Source organism: Aptenodytes patagonicus, chromosome 20, assembly GCF_965638725.1.
Source record: "Aptenodytes patagonicus chromosome 20, bAptPat1.pri.cur, whole genome shotgun sequence".
Lineage (NCBI taxonomy): Eukaryota > Metazoa > Chordata > Aves > Sphenisciformes > Spheniscidae > Aptenodytes > Aptenodytes patagonicus.
Genome location: NC_134968.1, coordinates 5,228,209 through 5,250,113, shown reverse-complemented (window position 1 = coordinate 5,250,113; position 21,905 = coordinate 5,228,209). Strand labels below are relative to the sequence as shown.

Below are 21,905 nucleotides of genomic sequence, written 5' to 3'. Positions count from 1 at the left end.
GGAGGGCGGGAAGGCTGAAGCGGGGCTCGCGCCCTCCCGGCTCGAGTCCTCGCCGCCTGACGACTCTGCACATGCGCAGAACGGGACGCGGGGAGGGGCGTGCGCCGCCCTGTACTACGGCAGCCCGCGCCCTCGCTGGTTGCCAGGGTGCGCGCGCAGGCGGGGAGTGGCGCATGCGCGCTGCGTTCCAAACCGCGGCGGCGCTCCGGGGGGGGAAACGACCCGCCGCGGCGGAGGCTTAACGGCGCGGCCGGCGGCGCCTGCCGCCCTCCGCTCCCCCGGCAGCCGCCTGTCAGCGGGTCGGCTCGCGCGCCGCCGCCTACGCCCGGCCCCTAGCAGCGAGCCGCTCCCCTCCCGCCCGCGCCGCGCCCCGCCGCTCCGCCCGGTGGCGCCGCCGTGAGGGCGTCCCCGGGCCGCGCACGTGACCTGCCCGGCCGCGCATGCGCGGAGCGGCCCGGCGCGGCGGGGGCGGGGCGGGCGCGCTGCCGCGGCGCGGGCGGCGCTGAGGGGAGGCGGCCGGAGGCGCGGGGCCGAGCCGGGCCGGGCCGGGCCGAGCGAGGCGGCGGCGGCGCAAAATGGCGGACAGGTTCTCCCGCTTCAACGAGGACAGGGACTTCCAGGTAACGGCCGTGCAGCGGGGGCGGGCGGGCCCCCCCACTCCACCCCGGGCGGCCGCGGCCCCCTCAGGCCGGGGCGGGCCGCCCCCCCGCCGGGGCTTTGTGCGCGGGCCCGGCGCTCCGCGGCGGCGGGTAGCGACACAAAGGCGCGGGGGGCCGGGGCGGGCTGTCAAGGTGACCCGCGGGAGGGGGCCGGCCCGGGGAGGGGGGCAGCGGCCGGCGGCGTCGTAACGGCGGCGGGGGGGAACGGGCGGGCGGGGGCTGCCCCGCCGCGGTAACGCTCACCTGCGGGAGCGTGGGTTTGGGTGGTTTTTTTCCGGTCGTTTTTACGGTCCGTTAGGCCGGAGGCTGGGCGGGAGCGGCGGCCCGGCGGGATGCGGGCCGGGCCGCCGCCTCGCCGCGGGGCTCACCTGCCCGCCGCTGCTCCCCGGCGGGGGGGCTGCCCCCGCCCGAGCCCCGCACCCCGGCGGAGGCACCCCCGCCTGCGGCTGCCCCCAGCACGTGCCAGGGACCCCCTTTGTGGAAAACGCGTTTTCCTGCCCGTGCCCCCCCCCCCCCGCGAGACAACATTAGTACTTCGACGTAATTAACGCCCCTGTTGCTGTTTTAAAGGGGATTTAAGTAAGCAACGGGAAAATTAACATTGGCTCATTAAGCATAAACAATGACATTTTGTTTTCTGACTTCGGCCTGAGAGAGTCTCGAGGTTAGGAAGAAAAACAAAAGGAGCGGGAATAAACGCAGCTCGAGAACAGCTATTGATGGGCTTTTATGTGTCATTCTTGTTTCGGGAACCCGAAGCTGGAATAGTGCTTTTCACCTAAACTCATGATTTTCATCTAAAGATCTGGGAGGTTTTTTTGTAGTTGCGGAGCTTGCGTAATTCTGCATAATGTAGCATTAAGGTGCAGTCCTGAAAACGGTCAGGACATCCAGCAGTGCTTCATTTACATTGTTCCTTCTGGATGTTTTAGGGGATGCGCGCTTCATAAGTTGTTATTAAACTGTGTTAGAAACGCTCGAGAAAACATGTATCGGCGTGGTTGACGGCACCGTTTGCATTACCTTATCTGTGGACTGTAGGTATGGCTTCCTAACGCAGCCCTGAACACGGGGCCTGGTTTGCATCGTTCATTTCCTTAAATGAAGAAACAAGTAGTCATTAATATTGAAATGGTCTGATTAGGTTTTGAAGTTCCTGTTTCAGGAAGTGGAGCGAGTCGGACCTTGGGTTTGAAAATACATTTCTCGTAATAGTTTGGGAGGGGAGAGGTGGGGAACCCAAAACAAGTTGGGTACTGCAGGATATACCCAAGAAATGGGTAAGCTCTGTAGTCGCGTATTGCACAACTTGTGCACGTGTGCTTTTTGCTCCGTGTCCTTGTTCTCGTCCCTTTGTGGGTCAACCCCTTCGCAAAAAAATAATTGTAGCAGCAAAACCTGTTACTGTGTCATTGCTCTGGTCATGCAGGGAGAATGTCTAGTGATGTCAGAGAGGAAACAGGGCTCCATTACCAGATGCTGAAATCTTAAAAGCTGCCGAGCATGCTCGGAAACAATAACCCAGTCACAACCCTGTTTTCCCTTGACTTTAAAAAAAGGGCACTGTTTTTAATTGGGACTGTATCCATGCCAAATACCAGGCTCTCATTGTATTTCCCATAGACTAGGGTGAAAAATAAAAAGGTAGGGTTTGTTTTTATAGTAGGGTAACTTCTCTCTTCTTTTCTCCCTGAAAATTTGCCGGTGAGAAGACATTTTATTTTGTGTGTTAAAGCCTCCTTCGAGGGAAAAGGGGAATCGGTCCTCTGGGAAGAACAGTTTGGAGTTGGTTAAGGCTTGCAGAGGACTGAACGTGAAAATGATGAGCTATGAAAGAGCTGATTAGAGGGAGACCGGGCCCAAGTATTGTGGCCAAGGTCGCACTGAATTGGTGGGAGCTTGAGTGTCTGTGCACGTACCCCTGACGCTTGGTCAGTCTAACAGTTTTTCTGAAGTATATTGGTGGAAGAAGGCTTTTTGAACCTTATTTTTCCTTCTTCTTTATCAAAATTGCTTTCAGAGAAGATTTTTGACTTTTTTTTCTCTATATTTAGATGGAGGTCACTTGAGATACAACACTGGTGTGGAATAAAGGAAATGGCTTGCTATGCTGAGTGTTTGCAGGTCTGCTGCGAAAGCTGCGCTGTGACCGTTGCTAAGCATAGGTAAAAATACGCCTGCCTTCAGTGTGCAGCTTTTGATCATCTCTGTAAAATACTGGTCTCAAAACTACAGCGAAAATAAGACTCTCTGTTAGTGTGAAGTCACAAATTTGTATGTAGGCACTCCTTTGTAGGAGTGTTTCTGTTGGTGTTAAGAATGCCTTTTTTCACGCAATTTCTAGCAGTTTTAATTCTAAGCTTCAGCAGGTGAAACTTCTGTCCTTTGGCCGAGTATGACTATAAATGTGACCCCGTGTTACTGCTAGCCTGTTGAGACCCAAGTAGGCATGACAAAAGAGAGATGGTGCTCTAAAATTACGTGGCTTGAAGCGGGGATGGATGCGGCATGGTGAGGGGAAGGGAGGCTTGTAGAGATCCCTTAGATTTCGTTCTTGGGTGATCTGCTTGTGATCTTGATGAAGTAAAAGGATGTGTAACTGTCTCGAGAGAGGAAGAGAAACAAAAGGTCAGGAGTAAAGTGTATGGGTCAAAGGAACCTTCTAGCTGTTTGGAAGAAAGGCAGATGCCTTGGGATTAGTGATGTGGCTAATGGAAGAGAGTCACTGGATGAAAAAAAGGCATTTTAGAGTTCTCTTTATTGTTATCAGCCTTCTTTCTGGAAAGAAACTGGAAGGATTCTGGGTTTGGGAGGCTTAGTTTGGCAAGAGTGCGAGTCAAGCATTGATGTGGGCAGGGGAGAGATGAGGTTAGCAACGCAGGGTTAGCAGAGGTGATATTCAGGTTTCTGAGCTTCTGATATGCTGGAGGGAAGTGGATTAAAGGTGAGAGCTGCTGAGAGCTCTTCTTCCCTCCCCTGTGCCTGACTAAAGGAAGCTCAGTGCAATCGGGGAAGGCAGGAATGGAAACATACAGCACTGGAGGGAAATGGGTTCAGGAAGGAAAGGACCTAAACCAGCCGAGAAGAAGAAGGTATGAATGGTCTGAAGTGCATAAAATGGTGATGAGGGGAGAAGGATTGTTGAGCAGAGGGATCAGCTGAGGATTGGAGAAAAAAGAGGGAGTGGGGTACCTTCCCATAACTGCAGCCAAAGCAATGCGATGGGTATAAAGAAAGCAGCAGAGGGAGTGAAGACACTCTCATGGGGCTGTAAGTAACCCTGTGGAAAAGAGTAGCTAGTATAAGGATAAGAAAGTCAAGACATCCTTAAGGATAAAGATTGTGGTATGGAGGGAGAGGAGAAGGATTATGCACTCAGAAATTACTCCGAGTCCCCTCTGTGGTAGGGTGGAAGGAACCTCAAAGCTAAGGATGGCTTGAAAGTTGAAATAGCCAAAGGAGCAGGAAATGGCATTGGAGGATATCGCCACAATGAGGTGATGAAGCAACTTTTGGGTGGCTTTTTTTTTAATAGGATTGTCTTGCTTTTGCTCTGCTGTGTAGCTTTAGAAGCCGCACAAAGGGTGTAGACCCTCTTCTCTTCTCTTTTTGCTGTATGCTCCCAAACCTTAGAAAAACTCAAGGGAAAGCCCCTGTTTTTGACTGTATTTTGCAGGTGCTGAACTTGAGGGCAGCTCCAACGAAAGGCATTTAGCTTTGTTCTGTCCAGTAATACTTGATCTTTCCCTGACCAGGGCAGCACAGCAGTTTGTTCGGGAGACTTTAGGCAGTGAAGTGAATTACCAAAGGAGGAAGGATATTGCTGACCTTCCTTCTCTTTCCTCTCTCTAGGCTCTGAAATGGTAAGTTAAGTCTGCTGGATGGCTTACCCAAATAAATCCCAACCTTCTTCCCTTTTCCATTGCTGGAAGGGTTATTTTTGAGTGGGACGCTGACAAGCTTAGTCCTTCGGTTAAAAGATCGTACTACTTATCTGTCGCAGGGATGTCTGTCACTTGTCTGCCTCTGCCGTCTCCTTGATTGACTGGCTTCCCCACGGCTGAGACAAACTTGTGAACTATTGTAACTTCAAGTAATCATGAACAATAGCTGTCGACTATGCTAAGAGAGTATTTTAAAAGCATTACTGAAAGCTGTGTGAATACATGAGACTGCTGCAATAAGTAAATATATTTTTTAGTGTTATTTTTGTAATTGCAATAATTTTATTCTTTAGATTAACTATACTGAACTCAAAGAATTAATACTGTGGATGTCTCCGTATTGCTGAAATCCAGTGGAGCTCCCAGTTGCTCGCAGATGTTAAGAAAATGTTTTCTTGCTATATCTTTCTCCTTTTCATTGTTGAAGCAGAAATATTACAGCCATATGTGTATATGTGTACAATAATTTCCTCTTCCTACGTACATTGCACTTACTTGCATCATTAGCCAGACGGAACACAAACTGTTCTGTCTTTTTTTTGGTTGTTTTGTTTTTTTTTTTTAGTTTGTTGTATAGTCTGTATAATCAAATAACACTTCCACCAAGCAGAAATGCCTGGTTTTCTAAACTGGGTTGAAATGTGGCCAGTCTGAACCTCAGTTCTGGTATTCTTCCTTATGCTGAGAAGATAGGTGGGTTTCCCCCCGCCCCTGCAAAGGATTCAAAGAGCTAACCAAGCACATCGCTGTTACTGGCTGGTCTGTGCCACTTCCAGCAAGTTGAGCTGAGTGCTGGTGGCATGGGGATTTTATGCTTTTTAATTGGCAGAATGTCAGGGATAAGTCTTGTTCCCAAGCAGCTTAGGCAGTCCAGCTCACTGGACATCTGGGCCGACAGCGTGGAGTTTTAAAATCTGTCCTTCTAATGAGTGCGTGTTGTCAGTGGCTTCAACTTCAATTCATTTCTTAGGTGCTGCCTAAGGCAAACGTATTTGATTTTTATATCCTTCAGCAGGCCATGACTGCTCGTGGGTTATGTGGCAAAGTCAGTTGGTGGCTTTTCTCTGTGCTGCAAGGAAATAAACAGGGTCTTTTCCTTTTATCTAGTTTTACTAATTGGGAGAAGAAAAACTTAATGTGGGGGAGCGAGGGGAAAGAACAGGATTGGAGTCTCTGCAAAATGCTATCCTGAGCTTCCAACCGATTCAAGATCCTGGTGCGTGAATTTGCCTTTGACAAATGTAGTTGAGAGCGGTCCAGGAGGTAGCCCTTTCCATGTCATATTTTCTTATTTAAGCATTAGTCTTAGATTTTCTAAAATCTATTAGTATTGTTTGGAGATCCTCATTTATCATTAGATTAGGGTTAAATTTCTGGTGTAGGCACAACACAGGGAGGACATTGCTCTTACCTCCTTGGCAAGACGTGCTGACCTCTCAGTTGAGCAAAGCAGGAATATCAGAACTGTGACTGATTTTTGCCTGCCCATGTGAGCAAGGAAGGGAGGAGAAGACTAGGGGGAAATGCATTAAAAAGTAGATCGAATAGTATTGGTTCCATTTTTAGAAGACAACAGGAGAATCTGAACTTCAGTGTGAATTTTTGGAACTCGTGGTAAGTTAATTTTATATAGACTTTCTTTCCTGTTGTGGTTGTACTTTTCCCTACTCTGTGTTTTGTCACTTCTGCTCTCTTCTCTCATGCAGTGATGTTCTCTATTGCCATGGTTAACTGGATAGGAAGGGAAGCACTTTATTCTACAGTCCCACAAACCATGTCTAAGCTATCTCAGCTTCTTCTGAGTCACCCCCTCCAAAACAAAACCATACCCTCCTAACTAGTCTCCTAACACCCACTACGTGGGGATGTAGAGCTTTAGGAGTTCATCCGATCAAAAAGCACTATTGCAGTACTTGGCCAACATTGCCTCCGTTGACATATGCTTTTTTCCTACCAGTTTTAAACCCGTAGTAATTCTTGGTACTTTCCATGTTCAAGCAGGTCTATGAGCAATTAATTAATTTGAGGTGTTAGCCATTCACAGTTTTAAAGTCAGAAGTTGATATTAGGATGTCTGCTTTAAATATCTAGGATGTCTGCTTTAAATATCCAGGTATCACTTACCCTTCAGTTTCCATCATTTGACCTAGTTTTGAGTCCAGGAATTAGTATTTGGCTGCAGTATCTCTTTCTTTTGAAGGCAGCTGGTGATGGTGAACGTTTTACTTTCTAGATTGTTCTGGTAGTTTGGCCGCTGAAAGATGTATTTTCCTGTATTTTTCTTCTAGATTTTTCTATTTTCAGCTTTTAGCTGTTGTTTCTTGTTATGTCCCTCTCTACTATGCCAAAGCACACATTAGTACAGTGCCTCTTCTCATGTGAGGGCATATATGACATTTCTGTCTTAGTCCTAACGTCTTTTGAGAGCCTTAACAGTCTGATCTGTGGATTCTCTTATTGTAGGGTGTTTTGCCATTCCCTTTGCATTGTTACAGCTTTCTGTGTCTTAACATTTTCCACATTTGTGACTAGAAGACTTGCATAGAGGCGTCTAGGATAGACTCCATCTGTATAATGTACAGAGATAAACATCATCTTTACTACTTTATTCTTATTTGCTGTTCCTTTGTTACACACCCTGGGACTGTATTTTTATCCTTTTTGCTACCGGATTGCGTGAAGAGGTTTTAACTTGGATTTCTCCTGCCTGCTCGGGTGCAGCCCTGTGCTGCAGGTGTGTTTGTACAGGGCTCTGTGAAAACAGACTTTGTGTTAGTGAGTTCAGGCCACTGTTCCACGGGTCAGATTGCTCTGTACAAACACATTGTCCGCATTGTTGCTTACCGTTTGTTGGGCTTCGTGATCTGCAAACTGAGTTGGCAGTTGCTCTATTTCCCCTCTGGTCATTGATAAAAATGTTGAATGGTACTGAGTCTCATGGAATGAGTTATGAGTTTGAATCCAGTTAATGTGCTCCTGAGTGGGGTTTTCTGTGGCGTTTTGGTTTAGAAACAATCCTTTATGAAGTCAAACACCATATTAAGAAAAAAAAGAAAAAAAGACGGTACGAAAGCTTGGAAGTTTGTGGTGGTAAAGTACCCTAGATATTCAATGATAGCACCCTACCCCATCGGGGTATTTTCTCTGTCTCTCTCTTGTTTGAAAGTCCTCGTTAGTCATGAAGACGCGGGTGCTGGGAGCTGCAGCGTCTTCTGCATCGAGGTATGTTAAGAAACGGCTAGGAGAAAATTGGGTGAGTGAGACCAATGCTAATACTCTTCAGTACCGTTGCTGGAAGCGTTGAAGAACTGAACAGCATCCCTTGTGTGCTGGAACAGATTTATAGCTGGCGTTGGTAGCGGCAGAAGGAATCTGAAAGACATTAAATTGTTCTTGTTTGGTGCCAAAGTATGCAAAGCATAGCGAAGCAGGGACCTGCCTCTGGCTTCCACTCCTTCTTGTACAAGCTGTTTATCTCTGAACTGTAGAACATGTTTTTAATTGGACAGCTCTAACTAGGTATTTATATGCACATTTTTCGGTTTAAAGCTCTTGACCTGTGAGTAGTCTTGAATGTGTTCTGGTGGGTGTTTTTCAGTGTATTTGGATTTAACAGGTAGAATTTTGCCATCAAAATTAACTTCTAGTTTGGTAAACAAAAGGTGCCATCAACTTCTCAACGTGTAATTACAAGGTGCTTCTTTAAAAAGTTGCCAATTAAATTCATATCCAAATCTTAAGTGATTGCTTTTGTTGTATTGACTTGAGAGGATTTTCATTTTAAGTACTCTCAAAATAACTGATGTGTGTGTTTGCCTAAAATGAGGTTTTGCTGCAGCTTTCACAAGATGTTGACTGTAAATATTAAGCTATTTCGGAGGGTGTGGAGATGTGCAGTGTCTGTACTTACCCACTCGTATTGGTTATTTACTGGAAGGGACTGGGAAAGTGATTTATAATATGTGGAAGGCTATGAAAATGCTAGCTGTTTGTGAATGCTTTACCTCTGTGTTGCTAGGAAAGGACAACTGAATTTTTTTGCGTCTTTACAGTCAGTACAGGGAACAACAGGAAAAAGGATGATTTTGTTCTGGGAAGCATTAACAAAGGTTTTCCAGGTACCAGGACAAAGTTGCTTTTGTATTGCTTTTTATAGTTTTGAGAAACCACATGGCCTTTAAAATTATCCAAGAAAGCTTCCAGTGCGAGCAGGGTTGGATGGAGTCATCTACTAGGTGTGTGTTGGTCTTAAAAATGTGTCATCTTCTGGGTGCATAATGAATATTCAAGAAACGCTCCGAAGCTATGCTTTTCTGGAGTTGTTTTTGAATTCTCTGGATGGATTTCTAAACATCAACATGGTTGTCTGCATCAATTATGTTTTGGAGATCTTCCATCGTATAGAGTCATCAGGTCCTGCTTAGCTTAAAAGGGCAGCATAAATTACTGTCTGAGATTCGTAGTCAGCGTACACAGAATCTTGTATGGCTCTTGCAGAGAAATTATAAACCCGTTACGTTTTGATTGTGTGTAATAAACGGTTGATTGGTTACGGTGAGCTGGATCTGGTTTTAACACCTTCCCTCTCCCATCTGTGTTGGCTGAAATTCACTGGTGAGGTTAGCAGATGATGTAGTTGATAGAGCCCCACAAATAAACAAAATAAGAGGTGGTATTAGCACACCTTGTCACGTACGCCTTTCATATTTGATCCTTGCCCAGAGTTGGTTTTTCTTCTCCTGTCTCTGCCCCGCCTGTAACCCTATAGCTGCACTCGGTGGTATGTATCACCTTCAGGCGGTGCGAGGAGAGGTGGGTCAGTCAAGCTCGGGGCTGTGCAAAACTGGCAGGTCTGGTTACAGCTGACCAAGCCAGAAAGATTTTTAAAAAGAGAGCTAGATGCAAAATGCAACGCAAAATGAGATGAACGTCGATTGTGGTTTGCTGAAATTCCTAGTCTTTGGGTTAGGCAAGAGTCTGGTGCTCTGGCAGGTTCTTGCAGAGTGATTCCTATGTCTGTCTCTCCTGGCCACTGCACCAGTGCTGGACTAGCAACATTCACGCAGGTGTCCTGGATGCGGAGTGCTTGCAAGAGTTGTGCTAGGAGCCATCTTTGGGAAAAGCTGATGGATGTCAAGGTGCCTTGTCCTTTTAAAGGTCTCGTAACTGCTCAATCTCCTCCTTTAAAAAAGAAAATTTTAAATTTAATAGGACATTTGTTTCTGGAATCACAGAGTCTTTTTTTTTTTTTTTTTCCCCCCCTTAATCTGTGAAGGTGCCAGATGTGTGCGGGCAGCAAGGATTTTGGGGAGGTGGCATTTGCTCACTTGTGTTCAGATGCTGCTTTAGTTCCCTGCGCTCAACTGTTGAGACCTTGCATCTGTGCTGACCCGTCCCGGGACGGCTGCAGGAGATGTCAGCTGTGCTTTCCAGCCGTGGGAGCAGAGACTGGAGGGCACTGCTAAATATTCTGTGATTTGTAGATAACACAGTCTGCTGTGGCTTTATCTACACTGGAAAATGGCCTTTTTTTGTGGGTACTCATTTCTCTTTTTAGATATTCCCAGTGTCTCAGCTGCTGGTTTGCAGCCTAATGCCTTCAGAGCTTTCAGGAATGGGGAGTGGGCTTGGTTAAATGTTTTAAAGTGGCACTTGTGGGTAGCAGCCCTGAATGTTATGGCTTGACTTATATTTTTGGGAGTTTAAGGTTTATTGATTGAACTGATGGAGAAATAGAATATGCACAAGTGGTGCTGATTTGCTTAGTGTTTTGAAATTCCATTTTCTAAAGTAAATGCAATATAAATGTTATTTTTTTGAGTCTTTTCCTGATATTCTATCAGTGTAAAACTAATTTTTGAATATCGAAGGAGCACACTGTGTTCTTTTCCAGTGTAGTTAAGCAATCGTGATCACGCTGTGCTCTTTTCCAGTGTATTTAAGAAATAATGATGGTGAGTATAGTGAGGCGTTTCTGCAAAATTACTTTCTTTAGATTGTTATCTGCGTGGTCACGGGAACGTGTTTCTGTGCACCTTCCTAAACTGGTCCTGAAATTCAGTATGGATGTAAATAGATTGTTTCTGCTGTGACATCTCAGCAACTGCATTCTGCATGTTCCTTCCCCAGCCATCACTGGTTTTAGTGCTCTTAGGCATAGGCGTGGGGTTTTACGCTGGAGTCTTTCTTATTTTACTCCATTCACACCAGTGAAGGCATCGTCCCTGTGACTTGTGGAGCAGGCAGCATTTTCCCCAGGTATTCTTATTCTAGGCTCTTCATATCCGACTTCTCTTGGGTTTTGTAACTTACATCGTCTTCTTTCATATTAATAATAACAACGTTCGTGTAACTGAGCTCTTGTGTTGAGCAGTAACTGAAAGGACAGCTGAATGAAGGCGTTCTGAAAGAAAACCATTGCTTTCACATCTCCATTATACTACTCCTTTGTTGTAGTTTTCTCCCATCTCTGCATGAGAGCTGTGTTTCAAGGTTTGGCCTAGCTAGTGAAATGTAGACTGCCACGTTTACTTTTCTTTTGAAATAATACATGGATAACTTAGCGCTGTTCATAAAAGAAACCGCTAATTCCCATCAGGAATGTGCACTGTATAGAATGTATTCTGCATGCTGACATCTTAATATCCTCTGTGCTTGGACAGGTTGGAAAGAGCAGTCCAGTAATTAATATCCAGGGAGGTCTAGTAGCCTTGAAGCAGTTGAAGTGACTCATTGTTCTTTCCTCCTTGTGTTGATGGTGCTGTAGGTGACTTAGAAAATGCAGTGCTCAGAAGTCAGGTCTGTTTTTGGATACACCCTTTTGGGGAAGTGAGAAGGAAGGAGAGAGCACATTTTTCTTCTGCCTTGTAGTTGTGAAGATGCTTTTAAAAGGTCCATTCCCCCCCGCCCCCAGTAATATCTGTGTGTCCTTAGATGCTTTGTCTTTGCCCACCTTAATGAAAAGGTGCATCGGGTAGGGGAGAGAATGAATTTTGTGGTACTAAACTTACTCTGATAAACGGGCTTAAATCAACAATTCATTTCAGTTGCATTGAGTCATTTATTGGCAACAATTCTTGCTGCTAAAGATTTTGGGATGAAAGTGTGATTAAGTTCTTAAATTTTTTTTTTTTTAATTATACTGATTTGGTCTCACTGCTACAATGTTTGAGACCTTACAAGTAAGAAAAAAACAGCAGTACTCTTTCCCCTTAGCTGTTTAATTTGAATTGTTTCAGAAAATGCAGTGACTCTGCTACGTTTAATCTTGGACAAAATGGCATTTGTTGGGCCAGAGCTCTGACGTATTTACAATCCAAATAAGGGAGAATAAGGGTCTAAAATCCTGCAGGGAGGCAGCTTTTGTGAGTTGATTTTTCAAATGCTGTATTCATAATTCAGCGGTGACGTGTGTGAGGGCTCCAGGACGTAAGGTTTGGCAAAGAGCTTCATGCAAAGATCAAACAATGGGAAAGTGGAGGGGAGAGGAGAGGACATGTGACTGTGAGTAACCAAAATGGGTAGTTAGCCAAAGTTCAGATGATATTACACAAAAAAATTACAGGACACAAACATATTGGCTCCTGGAGATGAACGCAACAAGGAAACTAAGTGGTGTGCATGGTGTGTAATAAGGACTGTTTAGATGTTGAAGGCTTGTCCTTGCTTCTCATCTAAGTAGTAAAATGTATTGAATTTCAGTGTGCTTGTAGTGAAGCACCTAGCGTCGGAGCACTTGCTGTAGCACAAAGCGATAGCAATAAATGATGCTTAAGTGGAAGCCTCTCATCTTATTTGCTCTGCTATTTTAGGATGGAGGTAGCATCTGTAAGAAAGTGATATAAGCAGTGCAACACATCTTGTTTTACAAAGCAGAAGTGAGAAAGCCTGATACAGGCAGCTTTAAAATGGAGGGGCAGAGGATGAGAGGGAGAAAGGCACTGCATTCAGCCCTGAAATCCCTGTCTACGGGAGTAGGCGGGAACTTTGTCATTAGCTAGCAGGATTGTACTGTATCTCTATAATGGTCATACAGGGAAGAAGGTTTGGGAGCAGGTTTTGAATAGTGCTGGGTTTAATGCAGCTGTTATTTTATGGCCTGGTATCCATTTTGTAGGGATTGAATTCTTCTTTTCACTTAAAGAATTTTCACTCTGAAGAGTGAAGCATCCCTCAAGTCTGCAGAAGACACAGATCAAAGTCATACTAAAATGTGGTCTTGTGCATACAGTTCGTGTTTGCCAGAAATGTAGTTTATTCTCAACAGATTCAACATTTAGGGTTTGTTTAATTGTTAGATTTAAATGTTAAAGTATTTTGTCTTCCTCTGATTAAGATACGGCAGTCAAAGATACACAAAAAAAGATACACAAAAGATACATCAGTCTTAAGATACAGCAAAACAGAAATATTATAAGGATCCATTCAATGTGCCAGGTTGAAGGATTGGAAGAGAAGGAAAACAGATGGAATTCCCCTCAACTTCTTCCTTAGCCAGCTCCAGGGATGAGGAAGCAAAGGGACAGACTGTGCTGCCTCCAGCCCCACAGAGTCCCAGCTCCAAAAGGCCTGTGATCGCCACGATGGCAGACAACATCGCCTTAACAAGCTGTTTGTTGTGGCCCTAAAAGTGAGACCTGTTTTTCTCCTTGCTCTTTAGGCGCCATCAGGCTGAACACGCTCATAAATTTGACCTCAGTATGACTGTTGGATTATCCTCTTGCTTTTTTCCAGGGTGAGCTACTTTATGGTGGAAGGGAAATTTTTCCTTTATCATTTGTTTTAAGTATTGATAAATAAAGAACAGTCTCTGTGATGAGTATTGATTTCAGCTGAGTTTGGACACTTTGTTATTCTGGTGCCTTAAATTACCAAGCCTCTAACAGTCAGCTTCCTAATATAGCAGATAGTTTGTCAGCATCCCCACCAGGGCTTGTTCCCACGTGCTCGGGTGGCATTTGCATACCCAGGAGTTCAAGGTGATGGGAAGCGCCCTGCCTCTTTCGAAAGCTCTATTATTAGTATTGCTGTTATTTGTAAAAACAAGCAAGCAACCTGTTCCCACTCCCATTACCAGTAACAAAAACCACAAAGTAGATATCAAGTAGATAATAAACCCCAAAGTATATAAATATATAAAATAAACCCCAAAATATATGAAGTGGATAATAGTGAGATCACTAGAACTTAGAGAATGGCTTTATTTGCTTTCTGACTTATTTGCATTTGTCTGTGACATGGTGAGTGTTCAGACTTTTGCATAGTTTCTGGGAGGAGGCGTTATTTTTAAGCACAGAAAAATTGAATTGTAAAGCCTCAAATCAGCAAGGCGTGCTTTCAAACTGGAATTGACCCTTGCCTTTGTAAAAACAATTTTAAATGTCTTGGCAGGCAGGAGACAGTGAGTAGGCAGAAATATTTTGCCAGCTCCAGGTAATTTAGTTGGCGTATTCTGAGCTACCTGCAAGGCAGCAAATCACATTGTGAAATTAGGCGGGGGGGGGGGAGTATGTTTTTGCTGAGTGTTTCAAGTGTTAGCTAAATGTTATGTGGCTTTAACTTCTTTATATATGAAGTTTTAGTAATGTGTTTTTGCTAGCATTCAGCAGTCAAAGGTGCAAATTCATTAACAGCATGTGCACTCTTGACTGCTTTTGTTCTCTTGGGCGCTACTTTTTGGGAGGCTGGGCTGTGTCCTTCTGCCATTGGGGCAGGTTTTATGTTGTCTTCTCCCTGCTGGGCTCCCTGACTTCACAGCACACGCGTGTACAGTCTGTACGTCTACACTGTGCCCGGCTCCGACAATTACTAGTCTTTTTAAGCAGCTCAACGACTGCATGTGTATGGTAAGTTTGCCTTCAGCTTGCTCCTTGAAGGCTGTCCAAAAAAAATGGATGGGAGTGGACTGCTGCCTGCAGATTAAGCCCCAGATTTGCTCTGGAGAGGCCGTGGGAAAGACGACTACTGGGAGCAGAGCGTGGCCTGGGTGAATTATCGCTGTGGACGGCAGATGATGTATGGGCTGGCAGTTGGGGCACCAGCATCAAAGCACGTTCTCTTGGCAACAGGTTTTTGTCAAGATGGTCTCTTGCAGACTTGCATCACTGGATAGGAACACTCGTTCCAGAGGATTTTTGGAGGCTGGTGCCTGGCTTGTAATATTCCAACAGGCAGTCCATTACAACTACAATTTGCTCTTTCGCATGCTGGCTTTCATTAAAATTCTTGCAGAAGGAAACGTTGGTGTTGGTAGAAAAGAGGAGTGTGACAACATGTTTCTCTTGGCAGCGGTGCTAGGTGTTCCTGCTCAAAGTAATTGCGGAGCTGGGATGCAAATAAAAACTGCCAGGTGTTTGATGTTCGCTGAGCAGCCAGAAGGATTTCAGTGGCACTGCGGGGCCTGGGAAAGGAGTAGGGGGTGACAGCCGAGGCCTTAGCACCTCCTGGGGTTTCACAGGGCAGTGACACTGAGCAGTGCCCGGGGAACGTAGGAAAGCCAGCTGAAATGACCCCCTTTGGTGGCTTTTGTGTTAGTCTCAGCTGCAGGTATCTCTCCTGTTTGATTTTGAGTTTGCAGCTAGAAAGTCAGATTTTTTTTTTCCCCCTCCTCTCCAGGTCTGTGATAGCAATGGTGGATGTTAGTGCTACACCATGGATGTATTGAATGGCCAAAAATGGTTCACCATGTTTGCAATTTCAGGAATTTGAGGTTTCAGAAACCTCTGAAATTAAAACAGAGCTACAACAGAGATTTTTTTTTTTTTTTTTTCCCCCCTGAAACTGCCATTCCAGCACCAGCGGTTATTCTGGAGGACAGAGGCTGCCATTTGCTGTCCTAGCTCATGAGCCCTGTATGCTCATGCATGGAAAGATTGGATTTTGCTGTAGCAGACGCTTTAGGAGGGTTGCTTGGCTCTAGTCTCTACTCTAGTGGCTGTCGTTTGTGCATTATACTGTGCTTACAAGGCACTGATGGATAGGAGAGAGGTTGCCCTGTTCAGAAATCAGCAATCTAGAGGTGTGTATGATGTACGTTGGTGGAGGCTGGGCACAGTACACGATGATAACAATCCTATTTAATTTTCCTATCTACTTTATTATACGTGGCCAGTCTATAGGTCTCAAGATGTTTCATGGGGTTGCTCTGGGAGTGTAAGGAAGCGAGGTGCTTGGATTTATCATTCTTTGTAGCGTTTTCTTTGCTGTGTGAGTATCTGCATACTTCATCAGCGCATTTCCCTGTGTATCTCTTGGTCCGTCTCTCTTTCCTCAGACATGTTCCTCAGTCCTGTCATTTTTTGTGTAGCAGTTTTAGGTACTGTGCTCACAAATGCTTTAAGCTGGTACATTTGGAATAAGCAGTTCTGTGCGTGCATCCTGGCATTCTTTGTGCCACCATATGTGCTTGTGTGGCTGTCTGGTCCGCTGGCTCGGGGGACTGCTCGGGGTTGAAACTAACAATTTTTTTGCATGTTGGAGGATCGCTTCCACTATGTTGGAGGATCACTTCCACTAATGGTTCACTGTGCAGCTGCCTAGATTCATGGAAAGGGCTGCTTCAGACCATGAACAAGCGCTGTGGGCACGGGGAGAGGTTTCATTTGGTACCACTGTGGGTTTTTGTTGACTTAAGGTGTGTGAAATTACATGTATGTCTCCAGCAATTTGGATTTCCTGCTGCAAGGAAAGCCTTACTCTTCTTTAAAGGTTTTTTTTGTTGTCTTTTCTCTTTTATAGTGTTGGCGGGGTCAATTCCTTCTGCTTCTTGTCCTGTGTGGTTTTAAGGCCAGCACTGGTGCTTATGGTCAGCATTTTCATAGACTTTCTAAAGAAAAAAAAACCCCGAAAGTATTGTCGTCATAAATGTTTGATATTTTGCCAACTTCCATAGTTTGATTATCATCAAATTGGCTTAGTTTTTAGAATAATTTTTTTTTTGTTCTTATAGCCTGTATACTGAATTGAGCCTGTATTTAATAAGTTCATTTGTTTTGCTAGCAAATTATATAAAGTACAACACCGTGTACAAACCTGAAACTTGAAACTAGACTGTTGGAAATGTGTTCTCTGCTGTAGAGCTAACAGTCATCTTCTTTTACAGGGCAATCACTTTGATCAATATGAAGAAGGGCACCTGGAGATAGAGCAAGCATCTCTAGACAAGCCTATAGAATCGGTAAGATACATACTTATCAGCATCATCAACCCACCAAAAATTAGGCCGTGATCGGATGGTACTTGATGTGAATGCAGTCAAATTTGATAGGAGCGGGCATCTTTTTGTCAGTACAGGGTTAATTTTTTGTGGTAAATTGCATGCTGAGATTAAGTGGGACTGGGATTTAATCTTGAAGTAGTTCTCCTAAAACTATAGGTGAGTTTAAATTTCAGTTCAGCATGATATTTTAGAAATTATTTAAAATAATACATTCATTCATAGATACTGATTTTGTTTTTATACTTTTGGTTTAAGAAGCAGTTTAATTCATGTGAGAACTTGATGGAATAGTGTAGTAAAATGTATTTTGATCCTTTTTATATTTTTGGAAAACTACTGGTGTGTTAAGAAAAGTTAGAATGACATCTGGCAGTACGGAAACACGGATGCATTACAGTATTAGCATAGTGGTCCTTCCCCATGAATCTGAAACTGCGCTGTGAGTTTCTTTAAAGTATTGCTTTACTTTGAATTAGGTGTGGAGAGTGCAGCCATAAGATAGGGAAAAATTAAGTTTTGTTTAGTTTTACCTTTTTAAGCTTTTTGGAGCTTTTAAATTTTTCTCTGTGCAAAGCATCTTCTGCTAGTCTTCGGCACAATGGCTTGTTCAGCCTAAACTGGACTTAAGTTTGGCACTTAGCTTTAGCTAAGCTTCATTTGCAGTTTCACTACGAGAGCAAGAAAACCTGTAGTGAATAATCGAGGGTCACTTAGTGGTGTTCTGATTAAGACTAGATTTTTGTTAAGAAAGTACTTCTCAAGTATTTCTTTTCCCTATTAATAATTTAAGTTCTCTCTTAAAGTTTCTTCACACTAGTCTGCACTTAGAAGAAACTTAGCGTTAGCAAAAGATCAATATATATTTTTCATTCATGTGTAGGTTGGTGTTGTGTGTGTTTGTGTGCGTGTTAGATGTTTACAAAAAATTTACACAACTTGGGGTGTTCGACATTTTTCTTCCGCAGCAGTTGGCCCATATTAGCTAAGCAGCCATGATCTGGTTTGTATTGCACGGTCTGCCTTTTTTAATTTCTTCTCTAGGGTTTCCTTTCCCCCTTCTTATTTCTGTTCTTCTGGTCCAGTGAACACTGCATATAGTACCTACTGTCTTAATGTGCTGGCATGATGCTAGATTTAGGCATGGCAGTAATTGATGACGCATGAGATAATGCTGCAGAGATGGGAATTCGTATTCAATGTTCTCCTGAATACTTCAATCTTACGTTGTGATATGGGGATTTTAATTAAAATGCCAAGCTTGTTTCCTTATGTAAATACCATGAGAAATACTTGTTGGTAGCCTACTCTGTGCCACACTGGAAATTAACATTTCAAAATAATTCAAATACTACTTACGGACTAGACTGGTTATCTGATTTCTAAAAGTGTTTTCCCAAACAGAGGTATAGAAGTGGTCACAGATGACATCTCTTTGGTGTTCTGAAGGGAGTGATGCCTACAGAAGTGTGTAAAATGTGAACAAGTACACTGGACCCAACAACACGGACACACAGGCTCACAGTGCAGCTTGGATCATCTGCAGATGTAATGCTTCATTGCAGTTTGATTAATGTTGAACTGTGGCAGAAAAATTAAATTCAATTATGGCTTGAATATTTTATCCATATATATATCACCATCCAAATATTGGGACATTATTAATCTTTACAACTTTTTGGTAGGCTTTAATATGTACAGTTCAGCCTCATGGTTAAATTTTGAAAACAGTTTGATGGAGAGGACAAGAGAATGGCTTGCCTCTGGGAGGAGAAAGAGTTAAAGCCTCCAATTGTTCTTACTTTAAAACCCAGTTTCCTTCACTCTTGTTTTGTCTGTAATAAGAGAAACAAGCATTTGAGGTGTAAGACCCCTAGCCTGGGATATTAAACTCTTGGAAGGAGTCACAGAACTGAGTAAATGTATGTTCTGCATTCACATCAGCTGTGGTCTGTGTCAGAGCGCACTTGAGCTGGCTTCACGTGCCAGTCCCAGAATTTAAAAGCTGTGACTGCTACATGGGGTGGTTTTTTTGGTCTTGTGAACAAGCCCCGTGTCAGAAACTGCAGTCAGAAACAAACCGGTCACTTTTAAGGTTAATTTTCACATCGTCTTCATTAAGTACATTGTTGATTCTTAAAAGAAAATCTGTAGCTGGGAAGCATAAGTAATTCTGTCAAGTTTCCTGACACCTGTGAAAATCATTTTGCTTCTACACTATTAATGACCTGTGTGCTTTTTAAATTGGCAAATTACACACATTAAAAGAAGGAACGGTTTTCTTGTCAAGAGTTTAGTGGTGTACCTCTCCTGCAAGATTTTTTCACTAGGAAAGAGGCGTTCATACTGCTTTTTCTGCCTTCTTGTGTTTTATGCTGTTTGCTCACCTCGAAGTGGGTAACATCCTTGAACTGAAATTGAGAGGGAAGGAGTGAGGACAAGTATATAATTTGCAAATACTACACATCTAAATATTTGCAATATTAACATTTATTCACAAATTGTTTTATAATCCTTAACCAGTTCTCTGTTAGCAATTCAAGTGGCCTTTAAAAAGGAATGTGCTCAGGGTAATGAGTAAGAGCCTATGCTTCACATTGTGGAAGTAGTTTAGATGACATGTCTTTGTGCGAGGAAGGGTGTTAATAACAATAGCAGATCAAAGCACTTCCCAGTTAAAAGTTTAGTTTGGTTATTCTACAGACTGAAGAGTGGATTAAGTATATTCTCTTAAACGTGCTTCTTGCAGCTTCTCACGTTGTCTTAGTAATATGAAAACGCTTTAAAGACTAAAGGTAGCTTGCATTTGGAAATCCCAGGGGGCAGAGGGTTTCACTTGAAGTATGCATTTGACGATCACCGCTGAAGTGAGATCCATCTCTGCAGCATTATCTGTTGAGAGGTGCTGACTGTACTGCTACAGCATGCAACTCAAAGGTGGCTGGAAAAATAGGTTTGGGAGTCTACAGATCATTACAATGTTGAAACGTGTCCTCAATTAGCGTACTAGTATTTCTGTTCCTGTGGAAATCCTGCTTTGTACAGCTTGTTTAGGCCAAAGATGTCTGGACTGAAACATGCGACTATAACCAAAGTACATTTATGGAGAATAGAGCTGACACGAGCTAGTGGATGTACGTAGCCTAAACGAGAAGCCAGCTATTTTCCATTACTAAATTGAAGAAAATATTTCATATCAATGGACTCTTCATAGCTGCAAATACTGATAATTTTTTCTTCCCCCCACAAGTAACATTTTGTTTTGTTCTGGTTTGAAAGATGTTGCACTTAACGCTGGCTGTTCACGTCAGTGGAACCACTGGTGTCTGGCGTCCTTGAAAAATCAGAGCACGTGACCCTTTTTTTAAATTCAAGAAGCTGCATGCATTTGTTTTAAAATATTTTGAGTGCACTGAGTTCAGCTACTCAAATGGGAAGTCACAAAGTATTGCAGCGTTAATAGAACCCAGATTTTCTTCATGTTAATTCCTTATTTCTACTTGTTTACTGAATCTTGTTGCTGTGAATTTATGGTTTTCTTTGTCCCAGCAGTACAGATCAAGTAGGAGATAGCAATATATCCTTAGAGCCTACACAAGATAGCAGCCCTTTCCCCATGCAGGCAGTATGCAGAGTGTCAGGGAGTCGAACCAAGCTGTTGTCATTGCAGGTTGGAGGCGAGACTGCGTATCACCCACTTATTCTGGAGCTTGTTAGTTTGTCCTTGTCATAACTAACAAATGTCCTTTTCCCCTCCCTCTCTCTAATTCTGCTCAGTTACACAAGGAGGTCCTTGAACTACACAAGGTTTCAGGCTTCAGTTGGTAGTTGTTTGATGATCACAGGCTGTTGTAGACGACTGTATGAGCTGAAGCTGGGTTTTGTCGCACTGTATATCTGTACAGATCTGTGGACTCCACTAGTTCCAAAGTGTAATTTGATGAGGCTGCTGATTTGACATTTAGCAGTAGCCATATGTGGACAGCGCTATAAATAATGTGCTTCTTGAAGCTGAATGGTGTAGCATTACTATTTGGCTTTTCTCTCTAGTCTTCATTGTGTCATCTGTAGTGAGCTATAGGTTTTGTTTTGGGAATCTTTTCAACTTCTTGTTTGCATGGGTTCACCCAGTAGCATCCGATCCTTGCTTATAGATTCCTCAATACACAGTCAGCACAGCTTACAATCCACTCAAGAGACGTATGGTTCCTGACGATGCCGAGAGATGAACGATGTGAACACGATACGTGGGGTGGCGTGGGGATCTTACAGAAAACCTGTATTAGGCAAAACTAATGTTTTGGTTTATGAGTAATGCAGCTCAATCCACCGACTGCAGATTATATCCCACATACAACATCATCAAAACCTTTCAGTTCTTGTACGCATCTTTTCATTGTATGCATTTTTTTTCTGTTGGCCAGGACCTGTGTCAGAAATTTGTGCTGGGGATATCCTGATCAAGAATCACTGATGCCTGTGGAAGGCAATTAAGGGCATCGTGTCAGGGCACAGGATGGGGAATTGGGGAGGCCAGTTTGAGCTGTTGGAGAAGGTCACTTTGGATGAGATTTTCCAAAGTAGCTTGGCCAACTCCTATGACCGTTTGGTGAAGTCAAGACCTTTACATTTCCTACTTTTGGAAAAGTTACGCTTCATCTGTAATGTAAAGCTCCCCATCTGTAAGTAGAAATGATCACTAATGAACAGCTCCAAAGTGGTGAGAGTAATGCTGGGAGGTGTAAATTGTTCCATCAAGAGCCTGCCGAGCTACTTTGTCCTACACTGAGCATCCCGCAATCTGGTGTCCAGCATCGTCTCCATGACCATTTGCCCAGGTGGATAGCGCTGCTGTTGTGGGTAGTTTGGATCGTAAACGAGAGCTCACTTGCTCACTCAAACACCTATTGGGAGACTTATTTTGCCTGCCTCAATGATTTTTTTATTGTGGCTGTTACGCAAGGAACTCCAAAATGATAGTGTAAGAAAGTGAGGAGACCTGTGCCAGCTCTCTGCTGAGAAATGGGGGGATTTCCTCGTTGGGCTATTGGTGTTTTTTGTAGATCACTGCAACTCTTCCTGTAGGAA

At 43.8% G+C, this 21,905-nt stretch overlaps 1 protein-coding gene across 1 annotated transcript in view; it reads left to right on the top strand.

The window, feature by feature from the left end:
• The first annotated feature begins 535 nt into the window (after nt 1-535).
• GPATCH8 (G-patch domain containing 8) overlaps nt 536-21,905 on the top strand; it is a 58,868-nt gene continuing 37,498 nt past the window's right edge. The window contains exons 1-2 of the mRNA XM_076356889.1: nt 536-620; nt 16,704-16,778. Of these exons, the coding sequence (XP_076213004.1) occupies nt 576-620; nt 16,704-16,778 (120 nt within the window). The 5' untranslated portion in view covers nt 536-575. The remainder of the gene's footprint in view (nt 621-16,703; nt 16,779-21,905) is intronic.